The sequence below is a fragment of the Ovis aries genome, chromosome 1 (genome assembly GCF_016772045.2).
Source record: "Ovis aries strain OAR_USU_Benz2616 breed Rambouillet chromosome 1, ARS-UI_Ramb_v3.0, whole genome shotgun sequence".
NCBI classification, from domain to species: Eukaryota; Metazoa; Chordata; class Mammalia; order Artiodactyla; family Bovidae; genus Ovis; species Ovis aries.
In genome coordinates this window covers 186,755,917-186,767,994 of record NC_056054.1, presented here as the reverse complement: position 1 = coordinate 186,767,994, position 12,078 = coordinate 186,755,917, and the positions used below count along the sequence as shown (strand labels likewise).

Here is a 12,078-nt window from a genome sequence, read left to right as displayed (position 1 = left end):
GATGCAGAGTAGGTCCTGGGAGAAGGCGAAGACGGAGTCAGGAAGTGGGACGTGAGGGAGGAGAGGATGGGCTTTCTACTTTAAATCTGAATTGGCTTTCTGTCTTCTCTGTGGAACTCCATCCTTTTTCTTTTCATTGTCATAAATTATGCCTTCCAATTAGGCCTTTTCTCTTTCAGTGGTTAACTATAAGACAAATCTGAACCTGGACTCAGTTTTCTGCCTTACAGGTACTGCTTTTTTAAGTTTGTAGACTTAATTTTTTTTAGAGCAGTCTTAGGTTTTACAGAGAATTGAGTATATGGTAGAGACAGTTCCCATATGCCCTCTTTATCCTCTCCTCTGTTATTAGCACCTTGTGTTTGTGTGGTACATTTGTTAACATGATAAAATGATGCTGATATAATAACCAAAGTCTTGAAAGAAGGCTGACATAGAAACTTGGAGAAGATGGCTTCCCATTATCTCTCTTTAAGGAGGTTTGCAAATATTTATGAACCAAATGCCCAAATATTAAGTTAAATCTCTACTCACTTTTTCCCATCATTTCAAGTCTAAGTCTATTTGCTAAGAATGTTGAACTTGCCTATGGTACTGATTCATTAAATTCGTTCCAGAGACTTGTTTATTTCTATGCTTGTGGCATAGAAAACCATATTTTTTAGAATATCTCTTACTAGAAAATTGTCTTTCACTCACAGTTGTACGCTTGAGTATACAGGGGTTTGATTTTTACCTTTAAATATTTGAGGAATACATGCCATGTATTAGCTATCCAATCTGTATAAAAATTTATTGAGTTAAAAAATGGATTGAACTAAAACTTAAAAAAATCATTATGACCTTACTGATCTGGCTCTCTCTCAATCATTATAAGAGAATTATTCATATTTCCTTAAAATTAGGAATACAGTAAAAGACGTTTTCTTACTGTGAAATATGTTTACAATTAAAATATAGTGGTGCTAATGAGTAACTTTTAAAATACAGTGCATTTTATGGGCTGGATCTTTTCCCCTCCTCCCCTTATCAAATTCATGCATTGAAGGCCTACCCTCCAGTTCCTCAGAATGTGATCATATTTGAGACAAAGCCTTTAAAGAGGTGATTAAGCTAAAATGAGCCTGATGGGGTGGGCCCTCATCCAAATGTCTTTTAATCTAAGAGATTAGGAAACACCAGAGGTACCAAGCGCACAAAGAGACAGTCATGTGAGAACATGGTGAGAGTGTGGCCAACTGCAAGCCAAGGAGAGAGGCCTCAGAAGAAACCAGACCTTCCAGCACCTTAATCTTGGTCCTCCAGCCTCCAGAAGTGTGAGAAAATAAACTCGTGTTGTTTAGGCCACATACACACAATACATTTATCTGAATTTGCCTCACTAGTAGAGAGCTGAATATTCTTCCCACAGTAACAATCCATCTATATGAATTTAGCATATCAGTTAGCAAAGAAAACACAACTCTATCTAACCTATCATATCATGTGTTCTTTTAAAATGAAATCCCTTATTCTATATATTAATAAAATTATTTTTACTTTAGAAATGTTTTTCAGATAGTTTTTTCATTTATGGAAAAGAGTAAAAGTTATTGATAATAAATTTTAAGATACTCAAAGGAATAACGGAATCACATCTTTTCAAGAGGAAAGAAGTAGGAAGAGAATACAACATATACTTTAGCAACAATACTCATAATTGGGGTCAAATTCTCTAGGTACTAGGATAAAAACGGAAGAAATTTTGAGGCATGGCTTCAAAACAAGATGAAGAGATTATCAAAGAATTTAGAAAGCCAGCTCAAGTCAGAATGCTTCTAGTTTAATCATCTGAGATCTTCAGGGATGATGTAAAACACTCATAGGCTCTGATCTGGCATGGAACATTAGATAAATGCTTCAATTCATTAAAAAATTTAAACTTTTGCCTTAAAGCTTTCCTAAATGCTTTTCAGAAACTTATTCCCCAAGGCACTGTTTAGGTTGGGAATTCCACAGATTGCTACCATAGAAATGGTTGACAATTTTTGCCTTGCAGGAAGGTATACTGCAATAGTTGAGATAATATATGATTTATAAAGTTCTCAATAGTTCCTAATATCCAGAATACTCAAATCTTTGCTCCAGATCAAAACAAGTTAAATGTTTTAAAAAACATTTACATAAATTTGAAAAAGTAGCAGTGAAGGAATAAATGAAAACTCTTACCACTTGGCAGTACCATGACTGGCTCTGTAAATCTTTGTTCATCTGCTGAAGGTAGGTTTAGGGAGATGATTAACACCATTCCCAGACTAGTTCCAACAAACAAACAAGGGGAGATAGTAGAGTCATTTTTCCGAGCAAAGGACTCCATGAAGTATAGTGCTGTAATCGCTTCTTTAGAATCTTTGTCAATGCTGGAGATGCTAGAGCTTCTAGAACGATTGTAGGAATTTTCTCGACTTTCTATGGAAATTTAAAAACCAAAAATTAAGTTTTAGTGTGTTTCCAGAACAACTGAAGTCAGACTTAGTACATGAAAAGCAAAATGATGAGGGAGAAGTAGAATTGATTCTTTGTTAACTGATCTGGAAGGCAGCTTATCCAGTTCACCAGCTTATTTTGAAGATGAAGAAAAGTCCAGAAGTGTAAATCATAAACTTAGGCAGAGCTGGGACTAGCCTTGAATCTGCAGAGCTGCCGTCCTCTGTTTTGTTTTGTTTTTTTCTCTATCTTACCTGACAAGTTAGTTGAAATTCTCTAATTTAGAAAAAATATGTTTAGTCTAAATAGTTAAGATTACAAGAATTTCTAGTACAGTTTTAATTATGCTTCTCTCCTTTCTCTCAATTACTGAAAGTATTCCTAATGACTTCTTGACAATTCCCATATACTGACAACATTGTGGCTACTTACCTGAAGGATCATGTATGTTCTATGGTAAATACATTCCTTTAATTTTGCTATATTTGAAATAATTTCAATTGTAAATATTAAACTATTTATATAACATTGAACAAATGTTATCTCCCTGAACTAGTTACAAGCTGTCTACCTTGAATCTAAATCCAGTTTTGGCTTTGCCAATGACTAAATACAGAGCTGTGCACAATGCCACCCCACTGAGAGTGTGGTAATCTTTCTGAAAGGGCTTCAGTCCAATGAAAAGGAAACAGGTGGCTTCAAGTTCTCCTGCTCATCAACTTTTACACATGGTGTACACTCTAACCAGCAGAAACTCACCACCTCAGGTAAATGATATAGGAAAGTTGTATTGTTCTTATAATCACTCCAGAGTACAAGTTCCTCATATTCTTTCTACTGCCTTCCCTCTCCTTTCCATTTTGATAGGAAATGATGACCCATTTTTATAAAAAGAAATAATAACATATAATAAAACAATATATAGTAGTTAAATATTAAAGCTCCTCAGACTAGTCTTTTTTCTACAAACCAAAGTAGAGTATTCCTAATTTTCCCTTCTCTATCCTTCAGCAAGTTTATAAAAATAACTTTTTAATAGAATTTAGATCTGAGAGGGAGCACAGATATAAACTATATATATTACAGATTTGGAGATAAGAGATGTAGAGTTAATTTTCCCCAAATCAACATGTTAGAGTTAGAAATGTCTAAAACTCAAAATTCCCAGCTCAGTCCAGTGACTGAAACTACTAATTTGTTTACAACCTTTACACTTTCCTTACATTGTTACATTCCTAGCTAATGTTTCAAAAATTTTCCATTCATGGTTCATCAACACTCAAGGTTGCTACTCATAGATACCTGTGAAAGAGAAGATCATATGCATGCCCATGGACCAGACTTAATATGGTGGAATGTTAAAAAGCTAAAAATTCCCTTTTTAAAAAAAATTTTTGATCACGCCACTTCTATATGTGGAGTCTTAGTTCCCTGACCCGGAATCAGATTCCACGCCCTCTGCAGCCCAAGTGCAGGGTCTTGACCATTCGACTGCCAGGGAAGTGCCTAAAAATCTTATTTTAAAAATTTGAATAATACAGATCATTACTATCAAATTTTTTGAAGAGTGGTAAGTGGTGAATTGGGCTTCCCAGGTGACGTAGTGGCGAAGAATCCGCTTGCCAATGCAGGAGATGCAAGAAACAGGGTCAGGAAGATGCCCTGGAGGAGGAAATGGCAACCCATTCTGTGAAGTCAGACATGGCTCAACGACTGAGCACACACACAAATGGTGAATTACTCTATAGCACAGAATTACCATAGCATATTCCTAAGATTACTTTTTTTCTATTTCTAGTCCCAAAGCTTTTTTATCAGAAAGGCAGTAGCAGAAGTTGTATGCGTGCTTAGTCGTGTCTGAGTCTGTGTGACCGCATGGACTCTAGCCCACCAGGCTCCTCTGTCCATGGGATTTTCCTGGCAAGAATACTGGAGTGGACTGCCATATTCTCCTCCAGGGGATCTTCCTGGTCCAGGAATCTAACCTGCGTCTCCTGCATTGGCAGGTGGATTCTTTACCACTGAGCCACCTGCAGCAGTTACAGGATTCCTCTTTTTTTTTTTTTTTTAATCTTTCTTAATCTAGGCCTTCTGACTCATGTACTTTATACTCCCTGCCCCCAACACTAAAAATAAGCAAATAATCCTCTCTTTTTAAAACATAAGAAGATTGCAAACTAGAATTTAATGTCTTGCCTTTTTCTTGGTCACATTCTCTTAATAGTTGGGGAAACAAAGGTTACAAGACAAGAAATAACTGTCTACACATAGAGATACCAAAAGGCTTACCGTTGAGATGGAAAGAAAGTAGGAGTATACAGAACAGATTAATACATAGGTCTCGCTTTGTACGGAGGAGATGGAAACCTGCCCATAAACAGAAGCATTCTGGTTTTAGAGATGACAGAGGTGTAGTGAGGAATGGATCTGGATTCATGGCTATAGCCTGACCAGGTTCTCAGTTGCTCATTGTCTAGAGTTGACCAGCTTTTCATATCTTTTACATGTGACCACCATCCCTTATCCCCCAGCTCCTAATTCCCATGGAATGTCAAATTTCAGTAGTATCCATAAAAATGTGTATGTTTAACCTACCTTCTGTTGTAACTGGCAAAGAAATCTCCATGCAAGCAGCTGACTGTGCTTTTCGAAATGGTGGTCTTCCAGGACCCCAGCGATTTATTTTTGAAACATCAGCACTGGAAAGTCGTTTTCCAGAACTGCAGCTCTGAGAAGTGGGACTTGTGCAGTGTCCATTTACATGGTCTGTACCAAGAGGAAGAAGGCAACATAAATATCATAATTAAATCTTAATATAAAGGAATAAGTGTGTAGATTAATAAATGGAGGGAGAATTCCTTGTTTTAAAACCATTTAAAGATGACTAAGTCCTTGTTTTAGTATTTAGTCATAATTTCAATAGCCAAATTTTTCATAAGATAATTATTAAATATATTCATCTTTAAAATCTGACTAACATAGTTAAAATTTATATTTTCATTATGTATTCTGCCATTTAATGGCGGTACAAAATAGGTTATAGTACTAGACTTTCTTTTGCATAATGTAAATATACACCTGTATATATAAGTTTTGGAAGAACTTCAAGTGCTTAGGGTTTAAAATATAGAACGGAAGCATTTTACTGCAAAGTTGAGGATGGTACATAAGAATATTGACTCTACAAGCCAGACTGCCTGGGCTCAAATCCCACTTCTACCACCTACTAGTTGTATACATTTTTGCAGACTTCATAGTTTAGTTTCCTCTTGATTGGGACTATTACTGTCTAACTCATGGAGCTCTTGTGATAACATTATTTGCCAGAAACTTCCTGGTATATGGTAAACTGAACAAAGATGAATTATTACTGTCATTTTTGTTTTGACATTATTACTGCCATTTTGAACTCCGTCTGTTCCACTAAAGTTGCTCAAGTCTAACACCAAATAGTACTGTTTATTTTAGAGCCTGTGAATTTATCTCTGTTCTAACTGAAAAATTTGGAACAATTGCACTAAAATAGTCTTAATGCTAACACATAGTATTTGAAACATCATCTCATAGATCAACAATATTCAGAATACACTTTATTTATTTTTAATTTTTATTTTTACTACATTTTACTTTACAATACTGTATTGGTTTTGCCATACATTGACATGAATCTACCACGGGTGTACGTGAGTTCCCAATCCTGAACCCCCCTCCCACCTCCCACCCCATATCATCTCTCTGGATCATCCCTGTGCACCAGCCTTAAATGTGCTTCTTTGGTTATTCAAAGGACAGAGTTAAACAGAAGAATTATGTTTAACGTTCATATTGGACATGGGAACTGGCACTCAGTATCCACTCCATTATAGCTTTTCTGTACTGAGGAATTTGAAAACTTAAAATACACATTCTCTGAATCCCCTTGTAGTTAGTGCAAAGATGAGAATTTGGTTTCACCATTTAAATACACTAATGTGTTTTACTATTTTTTTTTAAATGAGTTAACATTTATTGAATACTTCAGTACTGGGCACTTTATACACATTACTGATTTGATCTTCACAACAACTATGCAAGGTAGGTGCTCTATCCTGATTTTGCAGATGAGGAAAATGAAGGTCAAAAAATGTTCAGAAAATTGTCTAATGTTACATAAGCAGTACTCATGGAGTCAGGATTCTAATCCAGATTTTTCTCACATAGTGTCTGTATGCTTAAAAACTAGGCCACTGGGTCAGCTAATATATTTGGTAAGGATTAGCAATTTTGATGATGTATTTAGGAGGGTTTAGGAGTAGCTTATATAATGTCCATTGAGCTCCTAGTCTCTTGGGACCAGTTGTCTTCCATGTTAACAGATTTCTCAGACAGAAAGGCATAAATATCACATGATAAGTTAGCTATGGGGAAGCAGAAGTCAAGAGTTCTGCCTCTCCTTCACTATTAAATCTAGTTTTATAAATAGGAAAAACACTTGAGGGCAACAGCCGGTACCAACAAAGACACAGAGTAAGTTAGAAAATGGCAATTACTTTAGGGATACAAACTGCAAATATAAGCCATGCTGATCTGGGCATATCAGTTAGGATATACCCAGGTGTGAAAGCTTGTTTTAGGGCTTATTTGGAGTAATTTGGGATGAGTTACAACCCTCTTCACACTCACTTATCTAGGTTCAAGAATACATGGCAGAACTCTGAAAATAGTAAAATTTGTTCACCTAGCCAGGACTCTTTGGACTTGCTAAGTGAAAGTGCCTGCCTATCTATTACTATCTTTTGGTGGCTGTTTTTTGTGAACATTGTTTCATTTGAGCTTCTAATAGGGTAGTATCAATTATTAGATTACTCAACATGATGGTCTTTTTTTCCCTACCCCATGTATGGCCCAATTTTCCCCATCTTGTGGTTGACTCATGAGGTCTGGCTGACATTACCATATCTGGGCAGCTCAGAGTCTTTGGCCATATTCTTCTGTCTTCAATAGGGCTGATTAACTTAAAGGATTTTTTTTGTTGTTGCTTAAATTGGTTAATATAATAAAGTCAATTTGCTTAATATTTTTTTCTTAATACAGTAAATATTCAACACAGATATGAATACTATAAAACACTTATGAAGAAATTTGGTTATAGCCCAGACACAGTCATTCTGAAAATTTATATTAAAGAATGATACTAAATACAAAAACTTCTATTGATAAAATTATTCACTGTAGTTTTAGTAAGAGATAAAAATTGGAAGCCAGCTATCCTTTACAATTCAGCATAAACTTATAAGTACATTGTGCTGTGTATCACATGCTGCTGCTGCTAAGTCATGTCAGTTGTGTTCGACTCTGTGTGACCCCATAGACGGCAGCCCACCAGGTTCCCCTGTCCCTGGGATTCTCCAGGCAAGAACACTGGAGTGGGTTGCCATTTCCTTCTCCAATGCATGAAAGTGAAAAGTGAAAGGGAAGTCACTCAGTTGTGTCCGACTCTTCGCGACCCCGTGGACTGCAGCCTACCAGGCTCCTCCCATGGGATTTTCCAGGCAAGAGTACTGGAGTGGGGTGCCATTGCCTTCTCCAATGTATCACATAATAGAAATTATAGTCTTTAAAAATGTTTCTGAAATGCTTGTTGAATCTTATATCATGTGTTTCAGTTAGCTCTTTGCATACAGACCACTCCAAATGTTAATAAATGTAAACTAAAAATCATTTTGGGCTTCCTCGATGGCTCAGCAGTAAAAAAAATCCACCTGCAATGCAGGAGCTGCAGGTTCAATCCCTGGTTTGAGAAGATCCCCTGAGAAGGGCATGGCAAACCACTCCAACCCATCTGCCAATGTAGGAGACATAACAGACGTGGGTTTCATCCCTGGGTCAGGAAGATCCCCTGGAGGAGGGCATGGCAAACCACTCCAGTATTCTTGCCTGGAGAATCCCATGGACAGAGGAGCCTAGGAGGCTACTGTCCGTATGGTTGCAAAGAGTATATGACTGAAGCGACTTAGCATGCCCCACAATCATTTTATTATACTTACAGATTGTGACAGCAAGGAGTTAAACTAAGGCAAGGTAGGGATATTATTTCCATGATGTCTGGGGCATTAGTTAGGGATACTTGAATGACTGAGGGCCTGGAATCTTTAGCAGGCTTCTTTACCCACATGCCTGGGTTAGAATGACTCAAAGGTTGAACTCAGTTGGGACTGTCGGTGGTGACTTTGTTAGGAGGCTTGGGCTTCCTCATGGCATGGTGGCCTTTTTTACATAGTGCATGGTGGGTTAGGGCCTCAAAAAGTTTGACAAGTGGTTTTGAAATGGAAGCAATCTTTTCTGCTGCTTTGGTGTTACTGCAGTGGAGATTTTGCTTTATTTTTGAAAGCAACATTCCAGCATCCAGTTGCAAGCTTTTTGTATGTCAAGAGGCAGTTGTAGTAGAATCCTGATCTTATAAAAGTGTGGTCTTCAGTTCAACAGTTGATTGGTAGTAGTCTTCTGATTCTAACAGTAGCAAAGTTGTCTGCTTCCTTGATGTATCTGTTGATGGCCTTATTCAGAAAGTCATACGTGTAGGCCAACCTTAGGGTTGTCTCCAATCTTTCAGTGACTTGATAAAACACCTAGTTTCTTGTATTAAATCACTTTCTGCATAATATCACTAGAATGGTTTTTGTTTCCCAGTTGCTTTCTGATTACAATAATGTTTTAGCTCAGCTATAGTGCTCTATGCCATTTATAGAAAATTCAACATTTTAAAAACTTCAACCTTAGAGCAATCAGCAGATTAAAACAAATGGGAAACTGTACAAAAAGCTTTTCAAGTCTAAAAAAAATTACAAGTTTTCTTTAAATTAGCTGATTCTCTTGTATCTCTAAATCAAGATTTGATTTAGTGTATATATTGTATAAAGTACAACAATGACTTACTGTTTCCAGTTTAAATTATTTTTAACATAGTCCTTGACAAAGTTTTATAGGAGTATGTAAATGAAGATTTAATTTTATACTTGGTACACTAGTCTAGTTAAACTTTTTACTATACCATACAATTCCTAGAAAATGAAAATTAGTATTATGCTTATGCCACAGGGGTGATTCTATGGTGAAATAAATGAACATAAGACTAAATCAAAATAAGCATTGGATTTTAAAACTCATGAAAATAAATGTAAAAAGACTTTAGCTTGGAATCTTTAGGAGTCTTTTTAAATGTAAAAAGACTCTGGCTTTTTACATAATATTGGCTATATAAAATATAGCTAATATCAAACAGTTGGTTAAAATATTTGAAAACTCATTTAACTTTACCTTTGTTTACTTTTATATTAATAGTTAAGAGGAAACTCTTCTTTCACTCCCTCCCTTCTTACTCATTAGTAAGTAATGAGTTGGTTGGAGGACAAGCTGGTTCATTGACTTAATGTTGTTTGCTTGATTAATTTTAAGTAGGAAAATAATTTATTACAGTATATTAGGCAGTTCACAATCTCAGGGAGAACCTGTGAGTTATACTCAGGTTTGCAGCCAAAAACAATACCCAGCCATACTGGAATTAGTTCCTTTTTAGATGATGCTGATGATGCAGGGGCCTATATACTATGAGCTGTGCTACTGCTGACCTGACCTAGTAGGGCATCTCTGCTATTATACTCACTAAAACTGAGTGTAGTTTTTACCTTTATTTCAGTTTTTGACTATCAGATAAGGAAATATCATTCTCTTTGTGCTGACACTTTTGAGGTTTTTATGCTCTTGAGGGCACTTTTCTGAAGAACTTTAAGCTGAAGACCCAAAGTGACTAAGTCACAGACCTCCCTTGAAGTTAGTTTGATTTTTATTCCCAGTTTTAATCTGGCTCTTCTATAGCAAAGTTTTCATGACTGATTTTTTACATGTTTATATACTCATTCATGTTTACTCTCTGCAATCCAAAGTTTCAAAAAGGTTCTTTATTAATAATTTCCCTTTTGTTTTTCCAAGTTTAGTTTCTATTGCATTCATTTAAGTGAAGGTTTAAAAACGATTTGGGACCAAATTTCCAGTCTCTGAGAAAATTATCTCTTAATGACAATACTGCCTTAGGCTCTCACTTTTTAACCTGGAATAGCAAGTATTTTTAGATTTTTTAGCTTTAGTATAATTGCCATACGAAATTGTAAGAGATTTAAAGTGTACATTGTATAGATCTGGTATATATATACATTAGGGAAAATTCTCATAATCTGTTTAACACACCCATCTCCTCACACATTTATTTTTGGTGAGAATACAAGTTCTATCCTATTAGAAGGGTTCTATTAGCAAATTTCAATTATATCTTACAGTGTTATAAAAAATACTCACCCTATTTACATTAGGTCCTCTGACCTTATCTTACAGCTGAGAGTCTTTACCCTTTTATATACCTCTCCTATTATTCCCACTCACCAATCCCTGGCAACCACTATTCAACTGTCTGTCCTGAAGCTGACGTTTCTTTTTTGTAGAGTCAACATAAAAGTGATGCCATGCAGTATTTGCTTCTTCTCTGTAGCTTATTTCATGTCACATCATGTCTACCACATGGTCCACCATTTTTCTGGCAAATACTACACTTTCAACCTTTCTCGTGGCTGAATAACATTCCTCTGAGTGAGTGTATCTGCTTTATCAATTCCTGTGTTGATGGACACTTAGCTTGTTTCCTTATCTTGGCTATTGTGAATAATGCTGAAGTAAACATCACAATGCAGGTATGCCTTAATAGACTGTTTTCATTTACATTGGATATATGCCTAGAAGTAGAATTGCTGGATCATATGGTAGTTCTAATTTTTTGAGGAACTGCCAAATTGTTTCCATAGTGGCTGCACTAATTTGTGTACCAAGAGTGTACAAGGTTTTGGTTTTTTGCCTCTACATCTTCAGAAAAAAGATACTTATCCCATATTCTTGATAATCAGTTCAGTCACTCAGTCATGTTCAACTCTTTGTGGCCCCATGGACTGCAGAACGCCAGGCATCCCTGTCCATCAGCAACTCCCAGATCTTGCTCAAACTCATGTTCATCAAGTCGATGATGCCATCCAACCATCTCATCCTCTGTCATCCTCATCTCCTCCCACCTTCAGTCTTTCCCAGCATCAGGGTCTTTCCCAATGAGTCAGTTCTTTGCATCAGGTGGCCAAAGTATTGGAGCTTCAGCTTCAGTATCAGTCCTTCCAATGAATACTCAGGACCGATTTCATTTGGGATTAACTGGTTTGATCTTGCTGTGCAAGGGACTCTCAAGACTCTCAAGACTTTTGAACCACAGTTCAAAAACATCAATTCTTCAGTGCTCAGCTTTCATTATGGTCCAACTCTCACATCCATACATGACTACTGGAAAAACCATAGCTTTGACTAGACAGACCTTTGTCAGTAAAGTAGTATCTCTGCTTTTTAATACACTGTCCAGGGTGTCATAGCTTTTCTCCCAAGGAGCAAGCAACTTTTAGTTTCATGGCTGCAGTCACCATCTGCAGTGATTTTGGAGCCCAGAAAAATAATCTCTCACTATTTGAGTTGTTTCCCTATCTATTTTCTATGAAGTGATGGGACTGGATGCCATGATCTTAGTTTTCTGAATGTTGGGTTTTAAGC

The 12,078-nt window shown here is 36.5% G+C and overlaps 1 protein-coding gene across 5 annotated transcripts in view; it reads right to left on the bottom strand.

Annotated features, from left to right (window-relative positions):
• Positions 1-12,078, bottom strand: part of STXBP5L (syntaxin binding protein 5L) — a 330,353-nt gene that overhangs the window by 23,216 nt on the left and 295,059 nt on the right. For all 5 annotated transcript variants that reach the window (XM_060418502.1, XM_042231962.2, XM_004002958.6 and 2 more), the window contains 2 exons: positions 5,062-5,232; positions 2,209-2,448 (listed from right to left, as the gene is read on the bottom strand). In XM_060418502.1, coding sequence (XP_060274485.1) covers positions 2,209-2,448; positions 5,062-5,232 — 411 coding nt within the window. The remainder of the gene's footprint in view (positions 1-2,208; positions 2,449-5,061; positions 5,233-12,078) is intronic.